This window comes from Labrus mixtus, chromosome 22 (assembly GCF_963584025.1).
Source record: "Labrus mixtus chromosome 22, fLabMix1.1, whole genome shotgun sequence".
Taxonomy (NCBI): Eukaryota; Metazoa; Chordata; class Actinopteri; order Labriformes; family Labridae; genus Labrus; species Labrus mixtus.
In genome coordinates this window covers 18,073,498-18,096,904 of record NC_083633.1, presented here as the reverse complement: position 1 = coordinate 18,096,904, position 23,407 = coordinate 18,073,498, and the positions used below count along the sequence as shown (strand labels likewise).

Below are 23,407 nucleotides of genomic sequence, written 5' to 3'. Positions count from 1 at the left end.
ATTTAAAATGCAGGGGGGAACATTTTTTATCATTTGGCATCTCCTAATGTTGTTTGATTCAAGCTGATTGGTCAAGAGCAACACACGTCATCAGTGATTTAAGATTTCAAAACAGCTGCTTCTCGTCGTGGACCGTGTGTTTCTCGGACGCGAACAACTGCAATATTACAGGTTTGCACAATTAATCTATCACTCTTTTTATTTTAAATTAGCTCTAGACTGGAGTTATCTTCTTATGTGTTGCAGGAGTTTAAATAAAACACTTTCTGACTCATTTGTTGGCATAAATTGTAAACTATCTTGTTACCATTTTAAGGCCAACGGACTTAGTGTTTTCCTTAGAATGAAAAATGAACCAACTTAACCAGAAATGACTCTTGATTAAAGTGATCTAATATTATTACAGTTATTGAATCTTGCAGTTAAATCTGGTTCATTTTTAAATGTTAAGTAACTTAAACTTGGATGTTTTTCCAAGTTCTTGGGGAGTAATTACCTTTCTTTCTTTCTTTCTTTCTGTTTCAGGAAAACATGGAGGCTTTAGGTGACAGTATGAAGGTGGTGGTGAAGGTTTTTAGGAGAGAGTGCCACAGGGTTTTAGACTCTGAGAGGACCACCATTCATGGAGCTGATGGCATGCAGATGGTGCTGCAGCTGGCCATGGCTGAAGTTAAAAAGCAGGTAACAAATCAAATCCTGTGATGAAAACAGATCAGCAAACATTCTTATCTCAGCCGTAAAGGAAAAACACTTCTAACACATGCAAACAAACACGACATTAACGCACACAATTGTCCATCCAAGAATTAAAAAAACACTGGAAAGGTGCGTAATGTCAAAAAGTATAACTTTACATATTCATACTCAAAGTAATCCAATCACTTATTACAGCTGAGATTTGTGTTGGCCTTTTGGTCATTCATCCATTATTAAAGTGCAGGGGTGGGAATCACAGATATATCGATATATTAAAAGACAAATCTTGAATTATAATTTAAAATATGTTATAAACTGAAGAATACAAAATGCCCCTTAAACCATCAACAAGCAGGATTTAAGTATTTGTCACTGCAGTTTCATCTCTTATCACACTTGAACTCTTACCGTCTTTTCAAAGCAGTTGGACATTGTCACGCTGTCTTCTTCTTTAGCCAATCAGCATCAGCGCCACAGTAAGGAACCAGGAAGTAATGGCAGTAAGAGAGAAATTGGCAGGAAAATCTGACTTTTCTTCCAAGTTAAATATCGATATTTGGAACCGGAGATTTGATTATTGTATCACATGAGTCAGGGCGACCACATGAAGCTGTTTTGATATTCGTCCCGCTCTTACGAAACCGTGCAAGGCCTCTATATTCTGCTGATCATTATAGAGCCAACCGTATCGAATGTGCAATCAGTTCTGGGGAATTTCAAAATAAACTAACAAAACAAGAAGTTACCGTACTTTATATAATATTCTGTGTTCTTACTATGAGTCACCCAGCAGCCCCCAAAAAAGAGAAAGTTGCACGCGCCCGATTCACATCATCATAATGGCCTGATTCAATTGAACCATCAGGCTGACTGTCATCACGTCTGTAACTGATGACATTACCGCAGATTTCCGGCTGAGACCGCTCATGGCTCACTTTTGGACTGTGGGAGAAGGTCCTCGCTGCCTTTTTTTTTATTTTTTTTTTAGGACTGATTGGTTCCAGGCTGTCGGTAATTACGGCTGCTGCTTTCACCGTTTTCTCTCTTCCTGTGACAGCGCGGCGGAGAGTTCAAAGTGGCCCTGAGTGATGTCCTGATGGCCTGGAAACACTTACTGTTAGACAAACTTCACCTGCCGCCCCCCGACTCTGCACGCCTGGAGAACTATGATCTCATCCGCGAGGCTTACGAGTCCTTCCTGAAACGCTCCAACACGGTGGACCTGCTCGATATCTTCTCCATGTACAAACAGCTGAGGCTGGCGGACTCGGATCCAGATGAGCCCGTGAGCCCGGTGAGCACATCGATGATCAGATTGGCTACTGCGTCATAGATCGATTGATTTATCCCTCTAAATACTTTTTTTTTTATTCTGTCCCCAAAAGATCCAGATGTTTGAATTCTTATCTGGCAACATGGAGGTCTCCGGGTTGCCAGACTCCTCAGTCCCGTCAACACCGTCTAGTAGTCAAAGCAGGCGCTGCAGCTCACAGGTAAACCAAACCCCCTTTTTTTTTTAAAGCACTAATAAAAGGTGCAATTCTGTCATAAACAATAAGAAACCCCTCGTTCCACTTTGCCCTCTGCCCTCATCCGGATCATTTTTTACAGAAAAATGAAATCCTTTCTCTCCCTCTGGCGATAATCCACACTTTTACTTTCCCAGATTTCACTTACTTAATTTCTGTCTGGACTCCGTCCTGCTCTTATTGACAGGAACTCTATATCATATCGTCCAGATTTAAGAGCGCAATGTGACTTCAATTACCAGGCACATGTTTAAAACACAACATAATGTGAAGGCTGGAGAAGAGCTCCCGTAACAGACTCTCTCTTCCCCCCCCCCCCCCCCCTCTCTCTCTCTCTCTCTTCTCTGTCACTTGTGAATTTATGAGTTATTTTAAGTTTGAGGCTTTCTGCTGCTCCACCAGCTACAGTGATGTCAGTCGTTTAATACAAGCTGTCAGCTGCTGTTTTTAGTGGTGTAGTAAAAAAGAAAAGTGTTGTCCCCTTAGGTGGATTATAAACACAACCTAAATGGACTCAAGACACAAGTTTAACTAGAAGAATAGTTTTAACTCTGATTGGCTTTTTTTAGAGGAGAATTGGATGAAAGGACTGATGCTAACAGCCGTGTTACCTCGGGCTAAAGATGACAACATCTGCCTGTTTTCACTTGTTTGTTTTGAAAAGTGTAAAAAATGCTGATTCTTGTTAAGATAAGATAATCCTTTATTTATCCCACAACGGGGAAATTTACAGTGTTACAGCAGCAAAGAGAAAAGATTGCAAACAAAAAGTGAACACAGTACAATTTAAATGAAAAAATATATATAAAAAAAATAGATAGATACCACAATATAGATTTAAAAAAAATAGATCAGCTGATTCTTGTTAGGTAGGCCATAAGCAGCTTGAATAAAATCTTTTTCTTTTCAGGGATTTAAGTGATGTTTATTCTGTTTATGTCACCAGGTGAAGATGGCAGTGAGAAGGGTTTTCTGCTCCTATCTGAGTCTGCTCGTGAACGCCAAGAACGACATGGCCTCGGCGCTGACCCTCGACGTCCCCGACCGCGCTCTTGGGCGGCAGGCTTTCACCGACGTGAAGCACGCCGCGCAGAACGACAACACCTCTCTCTTCCTGGTAAGAAACAACACGACTCAGGATGTGCTTGTAGACTTCAGCGATGACGTACACACACACCCTCGACGTCACTAGAATAACAAAACTACAATTCTACAATTCACTTAGCAGACGCTTTTATCCAAAGCGACGTACATCAGAGAGTAAGAACAACACAAGCAAGGATCTAGAAAAAAGAGAACAATGTCAGTAAGAGCAAACGATCAGCTTTGAGTCTGATTGGACACACAGGTGCTGACAGGAAGTGACCAGAGGCAAAGCACAACATTGAGGGCAGTTCTTGAGAGCTCTAATCAGTATAGAAACCATCTTATAAGTCGTCGTTATCAAACAAAAACCATCGTCATTACCATCATCATCATCAATAATATGGAGACCATCATCATTAAGTTAGTAGGTATTCATGAAAGAGCTGGGTCTTTAGCTTTTTCTTAAAGGTGCAGAGGGACTCTGCAGATCACATGGAGTTTGGACGTTCATTCTACTCAATTCTTCTCAGAACTACGACCTGAAAGCGTCTTAAATCCTCTCCGCTGGGTCTGTTTCACACTTTTTTTTTTTTTTTCCGCAGGCTGTGACATCTTTCGTGAGGGCCATCCAGCTCGGAGGGAAGGGCTACGCTCCGGCTGAGTCCGACCCGCTGAGGAAACATGTCAAGGGCCTGTCGGACTTTGTCCAGTTTATAGACAACCTGGAAGAAATCCTGGGGGAGGTTCCTGACCCAAGGTACACTAATTCATCTGTGCCCTCCACACTCGCTCTCTGTTTTACACTTTCCTCTGAGTGGATAGAGTCAGAAACCAGGAAGAGAGAGAGAGAGAGAGTGGGGAGAGGAGCAACTGGTTGGATTTGAACCCAGGCCACCCGCTTGTAGCGCGCAGTAACCTTCAGGCAAATTGAAAACAAAAAAACAACAAAAAGTGTGTTTGTTCTAGTCAACATATTTCTATGTCACTTGTTTGCAGAAGCTAATCGATGAAAGATAGAACAAGCTGCTTCTTGTCATGCACCTCTATAAAAAAAACAAACTCCTCTGTTGTTTACTCTTCTGACGTCTAACACTAATAAACATATTCGGATTCAGAGAAATCCTCCCGAGCTGATTAGGGGAATTCACAGATTCCAAGAACGGTCGTGCGTGTGTTTCCACCTGGCAGCGCCGGAGGTCACAGTCGACGGGGGTGATTTATGCCCGAGTGGGATTTTCTTTGAATCGCTGAAACCCGACAGGAGAGTTTCCTCTCTCCTGCGAGGACATTTTAATTCTGAATTACGAAGCCGAACTTATTCCTGCTACTGTTTCCTTTTACTTGTGGGGAATATTTACAGGCCTGGCAGGCACCTGTGCACTTACATCACACCTGTGATCATAAATCCACCTGTCCCACTCGCTTTCCTTATCACATCCTTTTTTTAAATCCCTTGTAATGACTCCCGCGGCATCAAGCTGCTCATGATAACATTTGGATTGCTTAAGCATGTTCATCTTTGCGAGATCAAAGCTCCTTCTTTTCGTCGAGGGACGCGTTGGAGCTCTTACTTTGATGAATTATCGTCAAACCTCAGATCATTCCTTGAATCATTACGGATCATTTTTGTCAAAGCACCTGGCACCACAACACAAGAGGCTATCAGAGATGATTTAGTGTTACGTTCCACCGTGCGAGGGGTTGAGCTTTGGGGTGAAACTGTTAAGAAAGAGCTTAAGAAGCGACGTTAACTGCACACTGTGGTGTTTTTTTGTGCAGCGACTCGACTTTCTGAGGGTTCTCGGTTCATGAAGACTCTTATGAGAGCGCTCGAGGTCTGAAGAGACACCGGTGAACCCGGCCAACATGTGTCTTTCAACAGACAGTGCCTCGACGCTCTCGGTGGAGTACTGTGTTTCCTCATACAAACACCTTCTGTGGAGAGTTCAGGGCCTTTGTTCACTGAACATCTGTTTTCCCAAATGATTCTGTTACTGAGCCCGGCTCGTTCACATCAGAGCTGGGTCAGAGTTGGACCTCTGCCTCTCTCTACCTTTTTCTCTGGATATTTTTTTTTTCGAGCATGTGTTAGAGCACACAAGATTTATTACCAGTACCATACCAGTATCAGAAATGCCTCTGCCTGCAGCTTTAAAGATCCCACATTATTCTCATTTTCACTCTCGTATTGTCAGTCTGTGAAACCTAAAGAGAAGTTTTGACTCAAAAAAAAAAACTCTTTATTTATTCTGGCTTCAGTGGAAAAACTCCAATTTCATCCTCTGCCTGAAATGGTTCGTTTCAGCTGCTGTCTCTTTAAAGGCTTTATATGCGATTTTTTTTTTTGATCCAGCAGATGTCGCCCTTGAGCACCAGCATGAAACCAAAACAACTCGCGCTGCATTGTTGTGTTAGCATGCTAATGCTAGCGATCTTTATTATGCTCGTATCTTCACACTGCATGTAAATTTACCTGAAATGAGCGTGATCTAGAAACACAGTTAAGCAGTGAGTACAGTATGTTATTCTTCTTTTCTCTAGTCCCTCAATTAAACAACTTTTATACGAGAGGGGAGGAGTCAGCCGGCTGTCCTGGCGATGTAAACAAAGTGAAGATAGGACTCTGAAAACATCACAGACAGTGGGACTCGGGTGTTACACCCATTGTAGACAGTCATGACTCACAGAGTTATTTTCAGAGGATATACTTGATTTATATATTTAAGAGTGAAAAATCAAATATAAAGCCTTTAAGGCCCCCCTCCCCCATGTGCCCACTTTCTGATTGGCCAATTCTCTGGAAGCCTTCCAGGGTGGGGCAGAACGCTGCAGGGCTGCCAGGAGAGGGCTCTCCAGAGCTGGGAGAAGAGAGCCTATGTAAAGATGTTTTAACAGCTTATGTAGAGGCTTGAAGTCGTCTCGGGGAACTGTCGTGTGATTTGCAGAACAGCGCCGTTGAGTGCCCTCTGCAGGCTTATAGTGGGATTACTCCAAGATACGTTTAAGCTGGTAATATATCAGTTTTTGCCCGGGTAAAAACTCACAAAGCATTTTCTTTTCACATTGTTACATTTTGAGGACGTCGATATTTTTCCTAAGAGATTTTCATCAGCGTGTCTAAAAAAGGAGTTCAGATTTTTTTCTCTTCGGCCCTGACCTGGACTTCTTAAAGAAACCCGACGTGACGCCCTTGACTGTTAGAAACCTTACAGAAGAGATATGTTACTGTAGTTTTTGGACGTGACGCCCGGATGATCGTGTAAGAAAATCCCCCCCCCCCCTCCCAAAAAAAAAAAAAAAAAACTCCACAGAGGAAAATCCTGGAGTTTCTCTCTCTTTCACAGTACATTGGTGGGCGCTCTGGCAGTGCCCGGCGTGCATTAAAACAGGGATTTAGATGGTACTTTCTGCTATGTAACTGTTAACATTGGCACGGCTGAGAGGCAGAGGGGGGGGAAAAAAAAAAAAAGCTCAACTTGGAGTTAAACACTGCAAAAAGTGCTCCGGGTTCTTAAAGTCAGTAACCAATAAATTGAAAGTGAAAGTGCTGTATATCTTCTGGAGACGTTTGAAGGCTTTTCTGGGTTTTCCGAGTTATTCATGTTGGCAAATTTTGGCTGAACTTTCTGATGCTAATAATTCAGTCCGGAGGAAAATCTGTGTGTGTGTGTGTGTGTGTGTGTGTGTGTGTGTGTGTGTGTGTTCTGCAGAAGAAGAGTCTTATAAGCTCTAGCTCTTACGACTGTCTTTGTGTTTTCTTTTTTTCTCAGTGTTTGTGGAGCCAAGCTGGTGACCGCCATCAGGTCTGTGCTCGTGAAGGGACGCAGCAGCGAGGACGCCGTCTACGCCGCAGCAGAAGAGACGACGACGGAGCTGAAGGAGAGGGTCCGCCAGCTCCACCTGATCCAGAAACGGAGCGCTAATGGAAGCGGGACGGGGATAAGCCCTGCCAGGGTAATGTATAACCCCGTGCAAATCCAGCCAGGCAGCTAACGCTTTTGGCTTTTGTGTCCACATTTCTTCCCCCCCCTTTTTTTAAAAGTCAGTTTTGTGAGCTAACGATTGATGCGTTGTCGGCCCTCTCCAGCCAAAAGCCTACGCAGTCAATCACGCCACGGCGTACGGAGGTCGGGACACGGTGAAGGTGCTGATGGCGCTGCTGGATGAAGACGCCCTGAAGCCTCCGTGCAGGAACAAAGCAGATCTGCTGTCCGAGGATCAGCCCGTCCTCAGCGGAGCGGAGGGGACCTGCGTCCTCACGCTGTTCAGGTCGGCATGAAATAGTGAATTTGAGGTTAACTGTTGGATGTGTGCAGATCTTCAGACACGCCCAGCTGTGTGCACATCAGTCCACCACTTCAGTCCAAATTAATTTACCTAAAAAGCTACTGGACGGATGGGGGTGGGATTTGGTACAGACTTTCTTGACCCCCCCCCCCCCCCGGAAGATGAACCCTAATGGTGACTCTCTTGAAAAAGTTGACACTGGTTTGGAGAGATATGTGGAAACCTTTGGGGAGATTAAGGTGAACTTTTTTTATTAATTCTTGATCCCTCAACTTTCCTTCTAGCGTCCTCATCAGGTCTGATGTTCAGTTTGACAAATACTGTAGTTACCGATGAAAAGGCCGTACAGCTCATGACCTGCCCACATGAGTTAGCGCACCTTTACTAGCTTGCTCTAAATTCAAACGCAGGATTAACATTTACATCATCTTTGCACCAAAAAGAGTGTTGTTATTTGTTTTCAGTTGTCGCTCTGACAAATTGTGTAGATTTGTCATTATTACATTAATGTCTTCTGACATTATGAGGAGCGGTGTTTAGGATTTACTGGCATCTAGTGGTTAGGTTTCACATCTGAATCAACCCTAACCCCTCCGCCCAACAACCTGCTGTGACAAAAACAAAAATACAGATTTTTTTGTTTGATTTGTCTCTGTAGATATGAAGCACTCAGCGAATCTTTTATCTTGTTTTCAGGCATTATTAACAGACACATTCATATCTTCCAATTACTCTTAAAAAAATAGGTTTTATGTGTAAAGTTGAGGATCCAAGGACAAATTTCTTGGCCTTGACTTGGCCATTAGTTGTTGAATTGTAAGATCACAATCACAACGTTTGGACCAGAGGTCTTCTTCAGGTGATCCTTTTTGAACCTGAAGAAGACGTCTGGTTGAATTGCGCTATTGTGATGAATTAAAAAAAAAAAATGTGTGGCTGAATCGTAAGGTTAACCATGTTGATGCAGCCCTGGATCAAAGCTCTAAATTCTGGCTTTGCACGATTGTGACACTGTGGACAGAAATCCAGTGGAGCTGGATCTCTGCTGCTTCAACTTTTTTTTTTTTTTAGGGTCAATGACCTTTTGACCTATGGAGATAAGACTGTTACAAAACAAAACAAATGTGTCAGTAGATCCACAAACACATCTGTGCTACATCCATTTAGTCATAAACATTTTTGCAACAATAATATCGCCATGACGACGCAATGGGAGTCAGATTAAACCACAAACCCCCATTATGATAGGACTTTGTCCAACCGTCCAATTGCTTATTTTTTTGCTTTTGATGTTTTTATTACACGATTATTTCCAACCGCACCAGGATTCAGCGGGAAACAAAAATTACACCAACATGACACTAACTCTCCCCCTGAAAACCGTCCAGAGGAAAATCCTCCCACACCACACTGGAACAATTTTATCCAGTCAAACATCTGAAAAATAAATAAAAACGTGAAAAATAGCCTCTGGATGTTATGACGGAGGTGGATGACATGGAGCGGCTGACCTCTCACATGCTGCTCCTCCGACATCTGACACGTTGGAAAAAACGAGTGTCCAAAAAGCAGTCCCTGGATTTTTTTTAGTTTTCATGTAACATTCTTATTTTTCTCATTTTATTAACTTGTCTTCATCTTGCATTGCTTTTTTCCGCCCCTCAGATCCCCCGAAGTGTCCACCGGTTGTTCTCCAGAACCTCTGAGAAACCGAGTCCAGAGCCGACTAGACCTGCTCAAGCCCAAGGTAACGCAGGGCCCCCCTTGTCATCCAAACCATCCGTTAGCTCCAAATTGAATCAGATGTACAAACACTGAAAATAATGTCTTTACATCCTGTAATTTCTCCTCTGCTTTTCTATGATTTGTTTTCTTAGCTGAAGCGCACATCGTAACTGACTTCCACCGCTCTCGTTTGCACAGCTGTGTTTTAGCTCTTAGTGTCGGTTTGAGGGTGCCGGGTAAATCCAGCGGCATAAAGCGGCTTATATATCGGGGGGGGGGGGGATTCAAACCATTAACCTATCCGGATGATAAGTTGTTCTATTGTCAGGGGCCGGGGCCACTGCACAATGAAAACATAGAGTGTATCCGATAGAAGGATCTGACTGACTTCCTTCCTCTTGAGCTCGGATGTTCTCTTTGTACCTGAATGTTTCCAGGTTCAGTGTAAGAGAATCTGTTCAGCATGATTATACAACTTTTATTTTAGAATAACGCTGACTGAGGTTATGATCTTTGGTTTTTTGCATTTGAATGTAGGATTTTTTTTTTCCCTCAGACTTCTACTCATTGGTGTGTCTTCTTCTTTGGTGGGTTCAGCTCACACTAGCGCCCAGTTGCCCGGTACCCTGCCCCAAGCACAAACGCCCCCCCCCCCCCCTTTCCCGGTCCCTCTCTACCATCCTGCACTCACATTGCTCCAGGCCCAATCGGGCCTTTGCACAGTTATCTCTTGTCTATAAGTCATCACATCATAACACTGATTTTCAAGAAGGCCTCCAAGTTCTTGTGTTTTTTTTATCCAGCTAACTTTTTTTCGCGTCTGCCCCAATTTGGAGCAAACACTCAACCTACACATCTGATCAACGGGAACCCTTTGCCTAGAATGTTTAAATGATTGAAGAGAGGAAGGTGTGCATCCATTAGGCTATACGTCATGTCCACGTTGTGTAGCTGTTGAACAACCTCTTCAAACTAACAGAGTGAAGGAAGTGTTCCCTGCTGGGACACAGTATGGAGGCGTCACATAAGTCAAACAAACTGGACTTTGGGGGGTCAAACATGCTCAACTGGCAGGGTACAGATGACCTAGTGTGAGTGCTTCCTTTTTCATTTTGTCATTGATGGAAACCGAGCTTAAAGAGCCCATATTCTGCCCTTTTTGGGGTTCGTATATTTAATCTATGTACCTACTAAAGTATGTTCACAATAGCTAAAGTTCTTAAAAAGTGTCTGTTTTCATGAACTGCCGCTCCATGCACCGGCTCTCTTCTGACTCTCTCTCTAAGGCTCTGAAGTGCCCACGTTCAGAGTCCCCACGTGTGCCAAGTCTGATCTGATTGGTCAGTTTGCTCAGCCACTTTGGCTCCGAGGGCCGGGGAGCAAAAACCATTAGCACCTTAGCACTACTGTGCTACCGCAGGCTACGGCATATCGTGGGCATGCCACAGAAGTTAACGGGCGTGCAACATGAGCTGCAGGGCTTGCCACAACGAGCCAATGGGCTTAGATCAGTGATCTCACACTGACAAGACGTCACACTGACACATTTTTTTCGAGGGGGGTCTAGAACCGAGCGTTACATGCAGCTAATGCTACAGCTAACAGGAGGACGTAGGAGAAGCCGCGTTTCTGCAGACTTTGAATTTTTGCCCATAGATGTGCCTAAACATGCACAGGACACTTGGAAAACACACTAAAGAGCATATAAAACCAGAAAAAGCAGAATATGGGACCTTTAAAGACTGGTTATTAAAAATGTCAACAGAGTCCTGGTTGGAAAAACTCATTCAGGTGCTGATTTATGCAGATTGGGACCCTGCTCAGTGCTCACCCTGTCCAGGCTCTCTATACATTATAACATATAATGAACATGTTTCCAAGCCCTACATATCAATCTTTTAAAGTTCATATCTTACATGCATGAATTTTCTTTCTTTTTATACATTTTACTTATGATACTTTACCACTTTTCCATTTCTTTTACAACAACATTTAAAAAAAAAAAAACAGGACAGATATTGTTTTTTACAGTGTAGTGTTGCAACCTTTACAGCACGTCTCCTCCAGCCTCTCCAGGCTCCACACTTGCTGAGTCAACCCCGAACGCCCCGACATGTCCAGCTTTAGATTTGGATGTAGGTCTGATCGTTCAACATAAAGTAGCCCCGGCTGTGTGAACTCTTGTGCGTGCTGCTAAACACATTTTGTGAAATGGCTCCCCTTTATTTGATTGAGCTAGCAGATGTCACTTTAGCTCCCCACACTCTGGCTGCCTTCCTGTTTGAGTGCGCTGTAATGGTCCCTGGGCAGCTCACCGCTTCCTGAACTCGGCGAGCGGAAGCTTTCTGCATCAATTTTCACTTTGAAGATGCCATATCAGTCGCGTAATTCGACTAGCAAAGGGGGGAACTTGAAAGGTTATTGTTTCCTGTTGTCTGCTCGATGACTTTATCCCAGACTTTGTCCAGCGGGTTTCATCATGCGCTGACGTCAACCGAGATGGGACAGATTTAGTTTCTGCTTTTTGGGACGTTTTCCAAATCGCTTTTCTCGGGGGGGGGGGGGGGGGGGGGCCACAGATGATCGAAACGCTTGACTCGATCTCCTAATGTGGCGCTATCTGCACTCTAAGTCTCAGATACGGACAGCAGTAATGATGCACCTGTTCCTCGTTCTCACTTCTATCACCTGCGCGTGAGAACATGCGTCAAAACACATCGCCCGCAGAAAATTGTTTGCACCTGTTTTTTTTTTTTGGGGGGGAATCAGGAATGTGTTGGTCAGGTGTCTGTGGCTTTATGTCAGCCGGTGCACAGAGGTTATTTCGGGACATCCTTCTTCAGAGGAATGAGGGCCGTCTGACCGCACGGTGCCACGTTGGGGCTCCCACCTGTTGTAATTGGATTAGATGTTCTCCCGTCAGTCACAGTTTGGCCGTGTTCACTCTTCCATCCCCTCCCATTGTTTCCGAGGTGCTCCAGATATGTTTTTATTAGCATGCAACCAGGGCAGCATAGATTTTTAGCTCACTTATTGAAGTGTGCCTTGATTTTGAAGGCTTGCTGTTGTTTTTAGGCCGCTCTTTTTTTTTTTTTTTTTTTTTAAGAAGTTCTTTTGAAAAAACGGCACAGAGAGGCTTTGATCCCTTTGTGCCTCACGGACCCACCCAGCTTTGCTCGCTGCATTATTTCCCGCAGATTTCTCCCTTCCCAACTGTGGCCCACTGGCCTGAAGGGTGAAATCCTTGGATCGTGATAATCTCAAGCAGACATAGATCAAACAGTGGATAAAAAAACCGGGATTTGTAGCCTTCAGTATCATTCACATTGTTCTAACTAATCTAAAGCTTTTTAATGAGCTGCTGGTCGACTGTCTTTGAAACAGAAAACTGATTCTCTTGTTTAACTAGGGCAAGTACATAATTCACCTTTCTTTATCAGTGACTAAGGCGTCTTCAAGTGGCCTAAAGGACAAAACGTATACACGCTAGTTTAGCTTCAAACGGATGAAGAGGATATTTGGAGACGATTTGAAAATTGTTCAATTTGATTTTCTGGTGTCAAATTTAATAATTTTTGCGATAATGGAGCTCCCTCCTCTTCTTCAATTCCCAAAAAACTGACCAAAGTTAAAGCCAGAAACTTTAGCCCCTCGCCCTTGTTGGAGGACAAATCAACTTTCATACATATTCATTGTTCCTAGACTAAACCCTCAAGACTTTTAGATCCTCTGACTTTCTATGGAGCACCACCAGCAGTCGAAGAAGGGTGGGGCTTTTTATATTTCAGAAGAAATCTTTAGACGTTACTTTGGTTGATGACCAAATACCTGCAAGATGTCGAATCAGAATCCCATCGGGGGAAATCCTGACACTTCAGAAATGACGTTTTAAAACCTGGAAACCAAGGCCCACCTGTACAGGGTCAGAGACGCTAGCTAACCGTGATATAGCAGCTAGAGTAAAGTTGTGTTTTCTTTCTGTTTTTCTTCCAGGCCGAAGACAAAGTCATTCGATCCCAGTTTGCGTGCACATACAAAGATGAAGAACTGCCCCTGAACCGCGTGCTGGAGTTCCCCAGCACCAGCCAGGTCCCGTCCTGTGTGCACGCGGCGCCCAAACCCAAAACCCCTCCAGCTGTGGATGAGGAGACAACAACAGGTACAGATTCGGTCTTTATTTCACCAAATCATACCGATTTTAATAAGCTTCACTGCATGCAGAAAAAAGAAAAAAAAAAAAAAAAAAAAAAAGCTCAAAACAAGGGATAGATTTCTGTTTCGTCTGACGCCACAGAGTTGGACCGAGGCCCAGGCACACCGTCTCAGCTCCAGCCTTGACCTCTTCTCAGCCCCAGCCGTGGGACTGGTGCTTATATCATTATATTAAATGAGTCCCCCTTTCTATAAAAACCTGCTCACGTCCACATCTGTAAAACCAAAAAAAAAAAGCACACACTCACACAGACTTTTTGCCCATTTCCCCCCTCTGTCTTTTGTTCCGTGGGAATTCAGGCTCGGCTCCATCAGGTTACATGACAGATGTTAAATTTCAACTTCGCAGAGTAAACACACAGCCTGCTTCAGCTAGCAGCTAACGTCAGCAATTTCGTCACAGCACTTTCCCTTTTTTTTTTTCCGACCAGGTTGTCACATTTGCTTTTGCTCTGTTTCAATCTTTCCAGACGTGCCTACTTCTACCTCTGAAAATAAGAAACAGAGCAGTGAACAGCGGGGAGTCGCGCTCGGGCCAAGAAGTGGAAATGCCCAACACAGACTCGCGGGAAGTAGAAAGAAAACTGGCGCTCGGATGCAAAACAAGGGCAACAAGAGGAAGCAGGTGGATTCTGACCAGCAGGGGGGATCAGAAAATGAGCCTCCACAGAAAAAACAGCCAACTAGTGTCTCGGTGAAAGTACCCGGCAAGAATGTGGGCAAGACCTCGAGTAAGAAAAAGCTGATAGCAGGGCAGGGGAAACTTACCAGCTTCTTCAGAGTTTGACGATTATTTGTTCTGGTTTCATGCTGTTGCGGTGGACAGACTGTAGAACGACGTTCAAACTAAGGCACGGAAGGTCGTTCGTTTTTTGTTTTTGTTTTTAATCTGGTGTTGCAGGGGCGTTTTCAAATTAGGCTGTCAAACAGTCTGATAAATGTATTCAGGAAACGGCTTCACAAGGAACTATGTGATTAGCGTTACAGTAGATGAAGGAGTTCAAAACTGCGGTCGACTCTGTACATTAAACAGAGCTAGAGCTAGCATCGGTTTCGCTTAAAAGTAAGCTAGAGCTAGCTAGCACTAGGACTAGAAGCAGGTGTATACAGCTGGCGAACTAAAGCCTGCAGCTACATTTAGAGATCTTGCAAGCGTATTTCAAAAACTTCAGACAGAACAAGCCAAACTGTTTGACCCCTTATTGCAGATTTTTAAGCTAAAACTAAGCTAACGCTGCTAGCTGTAGCTATATAGAGTTAATATCTATCTCTTTAGGTTAATTAATATATAATGTGTTGGTTAGCTTCAGGTAGTCTGGTAAAGTTTTATTAGGCTACATTTAAAAACAGAGTCTAAGCTAACGCGGCTACATTTAAAAACAGAGTCTATGCTAACTGGTAAGCTAATGCTGCTAACTGTAGCTATAGCTATATAGAGTTAATATCTATCTCTTTAGGTTAATTAATATATAATGTGTTGGTTAGCTTTAGGTAGTCTGGTAAAGTTTTATTAGGCTACATTTAAAAACAGAGTCTATGCTAACTGGTAAGCTAACGCTGCTAGCTATAGCTATATAGAGTTAATATCTATCTCTTTAGGTTAATTAATATATAATGAGTTGGTTAGCTTTAGGTAGTCTGGTAAAGTTTTATTAGGCTACATTTAAAAACAGAGTCTATGCTAACTGGTCAGCTAACGCTGCTAGCTATAGCTATATAGAGTTAATATCTATCTCTTTAGGTTAATTAATATATAATGTGTTGGTTAGCTTCAGGTAGTCTGGTAAAGTTTTGTTAGGCTACATTTAAAAACAGAGTCTAAGCTAACTGGTTCCCTGATTTCCAGTCTTTTTGCTGAACTATGCTAATCCCTAGCTTTAAATTTAGCATACACAAGAGTCGAACCGATAGTCTCATTTGTCCCTCGGATAGAGGCTGAATATGTGTGCTGCCTCCAATTGAATTACATTGATTTATCTGATTAATATATTTAATTGATTTCTTTGAAAAGAAGTCAAATGATTGTGTTTTATGAATAACATTCGTTAGCACAATTTTCGCTGATTCATTTTCTGTCAATAAAACGGATTCATTGATTTCACCCAAACTGCAACAACATCTTTTACCTGTCGAGGAGTTTTTTGTAAAACGCACCTCCAACCTCCAGTTGTATAGTTTATATTTAACCATGAAATCTGTAAATATGATGCAAATGTTTCCTTTTTAAATAAACTTTTATTTTGTTTTATATTTTTTGTACATGCTCATTTTTCAGTTTTTTTTTTCACACAATGAGGCAGATTTTATTTACAGCACATTTCATGAGAAAGTGGCAGGACTGTTGGTTGAGATGATCCATTTATACCTCCCAGCAGGGTCGGTACACTCTGCCTATCATACACCGCAGCACTGAAAAGGTGAAAGAAGAAGAACATCAAGATGTATCGTTGATACTTGAGGAAATCCTGGAAGCTTTTAATTAAAACAGAAGGAGGAGTTTGTCTTGACTTACTGTCAAGTTTGGTGTCTCTGCGGTCGATTTTTAAACTCGGCTCCGCTGGATTGTAGCTCACGCTTTGGTCTGTGAGCAGAGGAAAGCTCCGGGTAAAGAATGGATTCAGCCCTCGGACGCCGTGTCCTTTCAGCCTCATGTCCTGCAACACAAGATATTGATCAGTGATTACATGTGGCACCATACATTTCCACACTGCAGGGTTTGACATTTGGTCATCGGTAACCGTTTGCATAACAAGAATAACTTGTAGCACAGGTGTTCGATCTTTATTTACCAGCGTATCCAAGCCACGGGAACCCCAAATGGAACAAATGTGCTTCCTCCTTTTTACTACATCACAGTGGCCCGTTTTCTCTCCAGATGGCTTTGTTCTCTCCATCATGGCCGCCTGTTCCCCATTACACCGCAGAGATAACCACCATGTTCACAGCACACTGGGGGCGCAGCCTCCAGATAAACTCTTTGCGCGTCGCAGCCAAACGTTTGAGGGAACCCAGAAATATCATCATTCTTCCCACTGTGATTCCAATAAAACATTTTATGGGCTCGCGATCATTTGACCTTTTTGAGCTAATAGTATTTCCCGGTTTTTCCAACGCTGCCGTTAAAGATTTTCATAGATGTGAGTATAATGTTGACTTAACAGTGGACAGGGGTGGTGGCCGATTGAAAGGGGTCAAATGTTCAATAAAAGAATCGACATAATGTGCTCTTTGTTGTTGTTGAACTATGGTTAGCTGCTAAACTGTTTATAGAGAGAAATCTCACAATAAATAGTTATGATGCATGACTGTCATTGGCGTAGGAAAAAGCTGCAAAAGGAGTCCAGCCAGAAACTTTTATTTGGGATAAAAATAATCCAAATAGCTGGTTTCTTTGGATTTTTTTGTTTAGCCAACAACAAATTTAAAGATTTGGTCAACCCATCCTAACAAAAACGTCTCCATAAACAAGTGTCCATGATACTCGAGGAGAACCAACACTTGGTGCCAACAGTCTTCATAGGGACTATTTCTTTGATAGAAAGTGCGTCACATGGAAACAGATTTTTCTTCTTCTTTTTTTTTTGTATAATATCATTTCACGGTGTAACAGGTACATTGTTTTTGGAACGACACGAGGCTCCTGAACACTTTTCAGTGCTTTCACCTTGAAAAGAAAGTAAGTTTCCAGGTAGTGAAAAGTAAACCTGATGAACTTAAGAGCTTAAGGACTTTCCCAACCTGGCAACCCGAGTGTTTTTGTTATTAATGGCTTATAACTCCTGTCAAAAGGATTGGTTTATTACTCATTACTCCTTTTGTCAGATTCTTTTTTTTTACATTTTCCCTGATACTTCGGATTAGTAAGACCTGATACATACAAAAACTAAACATAAACTTTAAACATGGAGTATTTTTTGGAAAACACAAAATGATCCTCTCATGGGATCAATGACATTTCACAACCATTTAAACAATTTGCAAAAAATGTAAAAACTGCCTTTTTAAAAAAAAACACTGATGTGAAAAAAACAAACAAAAAAAAAATTTCCATTTGTTTTCCTTCTTTAGCATTCTGCAAAGTTTCAGCACTTATCAGCAGAATTCACCCAAAATGTTTCATGTAAAATTTAGAAATTGAAAAACAACGTATAGGCTTCTTATGCGAGAACAATTTATTCTCCTGTAAACTATTTCTTCCATCGTTTTCACTCATGATTTCTACATACTTGGAAACTATCCCAATCGAAGTTGAAGCCGACTTCCTGATTAGCGCTTAGCTTGTTCCTGTTGCAGGTCAAAATACCAACTTCATGAAGTCGAGGTTTTGCACCTTGCAACCTTGGTCTTTATCTATTTTTTTGTACATTCTTAATTTTTCATTTTTTATTTAAATTGTACTGTGTTCACTTTTTGTTTGCAATCTTTGCTCTTTATTGCTGTAACACTGTAAATTTCCCCGTTGTGGGATAAATAAAGGATTATCTTATCTTAACTTATCTTATGAGAATGTATAATAACTTGGAAAAGATTGGTGCCATCTTGTTTTTACACTTGTCTGCGTATTTTGCTATCACTACCAAGGGTTGGCTGAAAAGTGTCTCCAAATGAGAAGAGGTTGCAGATGGCTGCTCCCCAATAAGTGTGGTCCTTCTTGAGGTTTCTGCCTGTTAAGAAGGTTTTTCTTACCACACCCCGATGCTGCCAAGTGCTCGCTCATGAATAGAATAATGAAGAAATCTAATAGGTACCAATTTCAATGTTTTACTCACTGAGACGAAGATGATTTTGGGACTTTCCTCTTCATCCTCCACGTTGTTGTCCGGCACACTTCGTCTGTACGCTTGGGGAACCGCGGCGCGCTCGGCCATCGGCTCATCCCTCAGCAACAGGCCGAGGCCGTATTGCTCCGCCGCGTTGTCCTCTGCTTTAGCTGCGGGCAACGCTGCGGTGGCGGAGAGGCCGCTCAGCTCGGAGAACAGCACCAGAGTATACAGGAGAGAGTAGAGAGAGATCATGATGTCGGCCAAGTCTACAATGTGTGGTTGATCTTCTTCTCTCTGCCTTTTTTTTTTAACTATAGCGTCTGAGCTGTCTTATATAGTCAGCGAGAGGGCGTTTTGTGTACGGCGCAGAATTTTTAAATGTGAAAAAGCTTCATGTCTCCCGCAGATGTGCATTAACCTAAAATAGCAACGGTCACCGGAAGTTGAAAGGTCAAAAGCAAAAGTCGTAATTCTATTGACAAGCGTTGCTCCATAAAGAAAATGGTGAATTACTCCTTTTAGTCTGTTTAGAGACGTCGTGATATAAGGGAATAAAGACAGACAGCAAGAGAGCTCCCAGGAGTTCAAAGGTCAGGAAATTAATTTAAAATCATCCACATGCTGAAATGAAACCAGCAGGCGACAGGACAAATACGCATTTAGAGTCATTTTCTCTGAATGGCGTCGGGGGGGGGGGGGGGGGGGGGCTTGACATGGCGGGATAAAAACCCGACGATGCGTCACCCACAAAAGGTCAATAATTGAAGAAAATCTCACAACATTACCTGCTTGTGTGGCTTAAGAGAGACAGACGCAGACATGTTGTGTCTTTGACAGCTTAGCCAAGAGATCATTTGGCCAGGACTGGAAAATAGAGGAAGTCTCGAATCCATTGAATGCACGTTCGCTGGCTTCGAGGCAAAGTAAGCCGGTGGCCATCAATTATCAGCTCTTGTGCAATGCTAAGCTAACAACTCGTATTTATTTTACAGATATGAGTGATATCAAGCTTCTCATCTTAATCCCCGAGCTTTAGAAGTTTACGTAGTAACTTTTCAAAGAAGGACATGCCAACCTAAGATGTTTTCATGAATTACCACTTCTTATGTAATGCTAAGCTAAGCTAAGCTAAGCTAAGCTAGCACGTTGATGGGCCCCGTATGTGTTTCATAGAAAGCGGTATCAAGCCTTTTCATCTCATTCTTAACAAAAATAAAAATAAATGTATTTCCCCCCCCCAAAAAAAATTGAGAACTCGATACGCCGCAGCTCCGCAATCAAGCCTTTGATGGACGAGCACCCACACCAAGGTGGCGTTCATCAGATGATATTAAAGGGTGGAGGGGCCTTCATGTTGACATAGCTCCTCGCAGGCTTCTTCTCGGCTCAGACAGCTTACCTTATTAACATCACAGGAGCCTCGGGGTAAGGGGGATGGAGAACCGGGACATGAATAATAGCTATTGAACTCAGCTGAAGTGATTTTACTTGGAGCGGTCAGCCTTTATTTTGTAAGTATTATTGTTGGAGGGCGAGGACTTCTACTGAAGGACTGAACTCGTCCACAGGGGCTCGGCCGTTCCAGCAGAAGCACAACTGAACTTGTGAGCTTCGCGCTCTGTTGTTGTAACCTTTCTCGCTCTTCCTCCTCTCGCTGATAATCTGTACCTCCCTTTCCCCATATTTCCACTGATATCCACTGTATTAACACGCTGCTACGGACGGTATATAGGCACCCTGCGAATCAATGCCCACCTATCAGCTTTCTTGGCACCTGAACTGAGAGGATTCAACGAACTCTTGAGACGCGGTAACGGTCTTTATCTAGTGACTGAGATTTTTCCCTGCTGTGAATTTCTAAGAAATCATTACCATAATTTTCTAACAAAAAAAAAAAACGTTAGCAGAAAGAAGCCAAGAGGCCAATAATCTTATGAGGACCAGATGTGATTTGGTAGGTATCCATGAACATTATTTACAAAATCTTTGTTTCCACAACGCAGCTCGTCAAACCTTCGATGTTAGCCAATAAACTTTACTCGACTACTGTTTCTGATTTGCATTTGGTGCTGTTTGTAAGCAGGGATAATTGCGTCCAGATTCAACTTGGCTATCTTGAACTCGAGGAGGCTGCAGCAGAGTAGTTGTTCATCGGCTCTGTCAGCTGCTTGCATCACCTGTCAGTCGCTTGGTGCTGTATTTCAATCACACCGCCTACGTCTCTGTGCGTAAGGAGACCTCAAAGTCCAGGGCCTATGACATCAGCAGCAGCATTGTTTTATAATCCTTTGGGGGGCAACACATTATTTCCTCGTCCTGTTTTTAACACACTGCCTTTCATCACCGACACTCATCTTCTAAAAGGGAAAGTAAATACTGTCACAGCGGACGGGGAAACGGGTCCGGTTCCAGGGAAATGTGGTGCACCCAATTGCTCCACGCGTGATGTTTGATGTCTGTGGTTGTGCCAGACATCGGCGTGCTGCATTCAGGGTGCAAAAAAAGAGAAGAGGGGGGCATTGCAATTTTTTTTTTTTTTTTTTTTTTTTTTTTTTGTTGTTGCCCAGAGAACAGACCATGGTTTCCTGGAACAATGCAGCTGATGAGAGTTCCCTCCAAGGAAAATAAGGCTCTGACATCATGGGTTCTTAAAGCACACAGCTGAGCCAACACTCGCTCCTGCTATAATCAAGCCTCAGTGAATTTCCACTGTCGACTCAAAATCCAAAAACGAGGAGAATCTCCTCTAATGGTCAACATACTTTTTTTTTTCTTGAAACAACCTGCATGCTATCACCCTCGCTGTAGCATTAGGCTCATAAATGATGTTCTGTTGTGTGTCTACTTCCTTTTACATCTGGCCTTGGCGCAGGATAACAATGTAAAGGGACAACGCTGGTTGCTAGCCTCTGTTTTTGTGAATATTTGAGATGAAAGGTAGGTAAGGTAAAGCAAATGCTGAGTTGACAACAACAGAAGCAAAAGTAAAACCAAGCAAACTGAACTCCTGTGTGTCCTACCAGAAAAAGAAAAGAAAAAAAACTGAATGTTTAAAGACTGATGAAGCCTTACAACCACTTTTTCCTCTGAAACAACCAGTAGAATAAGTAGTAAAATTGGTGAGTGTAGTAAAACAGACCACAAGGTCATTCAAAAGACAATTGTGTGCTTAAGATGAGGAGTTGAAGAGTGTGGAGAGATTGTGTTTCAGGGCTTGGTCCAAACTCTGTGTCCTCAGATGCACTGGATCCTGAGTGCACGCAGATCAATGGGAACGGGTTGTGTTCTTCCCAGAACCATCCTGGTCCTTGAGGTTATTCAAACATGTTTGTGTTGTGCTCCTCGCGTCTCCATATAATCTAAATTTAGCATATATAGGAGGGTAAAGAGATGAATTTAAAGAGCCTCAATGTTTGTATTGTCATAAAGAACTAAATGATGCCGTGCAGATACTTTTCCTACATTGGCTTATTTGCTATGGCTTGGTCATTGCCCAGGTTTCTCTGCACATAATTTCTCTCTGATTTATTTGAACTCTAAATCTTGCAAGCTTGCAGCCGGCAATTGGACCATTAGGGTGAGATAATTGATTCTGTATTAGTCATACAGAAGGATGAAATATCATCCAGGATGGCCGGGATGACCCGGACCACAACGACCTCCCCGCTGCTTCAAATTTTGATCTCCACCGTCTGCCAGAGAGCCAATTTATCCGGGTTTCACTCTCTCTCTGTACGTAGACATTTGCTTTAAAAAGAAATCTGCTGACAGTGAGTGAGTTAGAACTTGCTGCTGTCACTGCGAGCATCCTACAAAGAGCTGATCACGCAGCTCCGGCCTTTAGGGAGCAACCACACCCCGCTTTGCTTGCTTTGGCAGACCTCCCCAACTCTCAGAAAGTATCACTATGTCAGTCAGCTTCATGTATAGCTGCAGGAACTTGAAAGATTTGCACATGCTTAAGAGATCAATCTCAGCTTTGTAATTATCAGCTGTTAATGTGTGTGAGTCCACAGTGTTCCTCATAAAGCTTTACGGAGAGGTATGTTGCATAAGGAAGGGAGTAATGTCTTACAGCATGATGCTTCCACAGATATTTGATGAGTGTACATGCTGCAGGAAGAAACTCTCCAGTCATTTCTGTGATGTTGACAAGTGGTTTATTCAGCAGGAATGGTGAACAATTTGTCAGTATGTTTTTTTTCTACAGAAGGCAACCGAGCACCATAAATAACAGCGCTGTAATCAAACAGTTTGTTGGACAGTGAGCTTCAGGAAATTACATTTCTTATTACAGAGCCGATGTTGTCTCAAAAACTCCCGCATTTTTTAAATTTTTTTGACTGTATTGATTATTTTGCATGAGTGACAAACAGAAATGTTTGACTAGTTCACGGTCACAGGATTGGAAGCTGGTATCATGTTGCTTTCTTCATCGCTGCTCCGCATACACCACTGAGGAACATTTGTTTGGCTCACTTTGCCAAGCTGTATTTATATCAGGTACCAGAGACAGTGTGTGAAGGGTGTACTGTAGCTGCAGTGCATTTCAGACAAGGATGGCATTTAAAAAATATTTAATGATCTGGATTAGTTCATGGCATAATAATAATAATAATAATATTAAGTGAGGCGTTGTTCTCGTTTAAAAAGTCTTTGGTCTGTACTTTATTCTGAAAATCTGGGAGGACCAGCCTTGTTCTCCTACCAGATACTTTTTCGTTTCAGCCGCCAGATTGACTGCATTTGTACAAAATAGACAAAGTGCATATTCAAATTTCCACTTTTTAAAATCCTAATCGTTAAAAAAAAATAAAAAAACACACTTAAATTTGTCTGTGAAAGCACATTTTGATTCAAAGAGCTGCTAACAAATGTTTTGGTCAAAATAAATTAAACTCCTGGCTTGTTCTTCTTAAAGCGAGACTATGTAATTTTGCAGAATGTCACATTCTTGTTCATGCAAATCAGGAGTTAAAACGAAAAGCAACTAAATGCACCCCTGCTAATTAAAAAAAATTGTTTTATCACTACTGCCTGTTTTGGTCTGGTATGACAAAGCAAATTTAAGCGAACTTAATACAAGGATTCAAATTTAGGCTAAATAGC

The 23,407-nt window shown here is 42.5% G+C and overlaps 2 protein-coding genes across 3 annotated transcripts; one reads left to right on the top strand and one right to left on the bottom strand.

The window, feature by feature from the left end:
• Positions 1–49: 49 nt before the first annotated feature.
• parpbp (PARP1 binding protein) lies at positions 50–14,892 on the top strand. 2 transcript variants are annotated; one of them, XM_061029946.1, is made up of 11 exons: positions 50–171; positions 526–681; positions 1,754–1,990; positions 2,082–2,189; positions 3,172–3,342; positions 3,914–4,068; positions 7,082–7,265; positions 7,399–7,580; positions 9,264–9,345; positions 13,317–13,482; positions 14,006–14,892. In XM_061029946.1, the coding sequence occupies exons 2-11, from the start codon at positions 532–534 to the stop codon at positions 14,320–14,322; spliced, it is 1,752 nt and encodes a 583-aa protein (XP_060885929.1). In that variant the 5' UTR covers positions 50–171; positions 526–531; the 3' UTR covers positions 14,323–14,892. The 2 variants fall into 2 exon arrangements, with proteins under 2 accessions (XP_060885929.1, XP_060885928.1); XM_061029945.1 differs by having other exon boundaries at positions 13,967–14,892.
• Positions 14,893–15,603: 711 nt separating this feature from the next.
• On the bottom strand, positions 15,604–18,669 carry pmch (pro-melanin-concentrating hormone). Its single transcript, XM_061030217.1, has 3 exons — positions 18,305–18,669; positions 16,048–16,189; positions 15,604–15,944 (listed from the first exon to the last, which is right to left on the bottom strand). The coding sequence occupies exons 1-3, from the start codon at positions 18,548–18,550 to the stop codon at positions 15,895–15,897; spliced, it is 438 nt and encodes a 145-aa protein (XP_060886200.1). The 5' UTR covers positions 18,551–18,669; the 3' UTR covers positions 15,604–15,894.
• Positions 18,670–23,407: the final 4,738 nt, after the last annotated feature.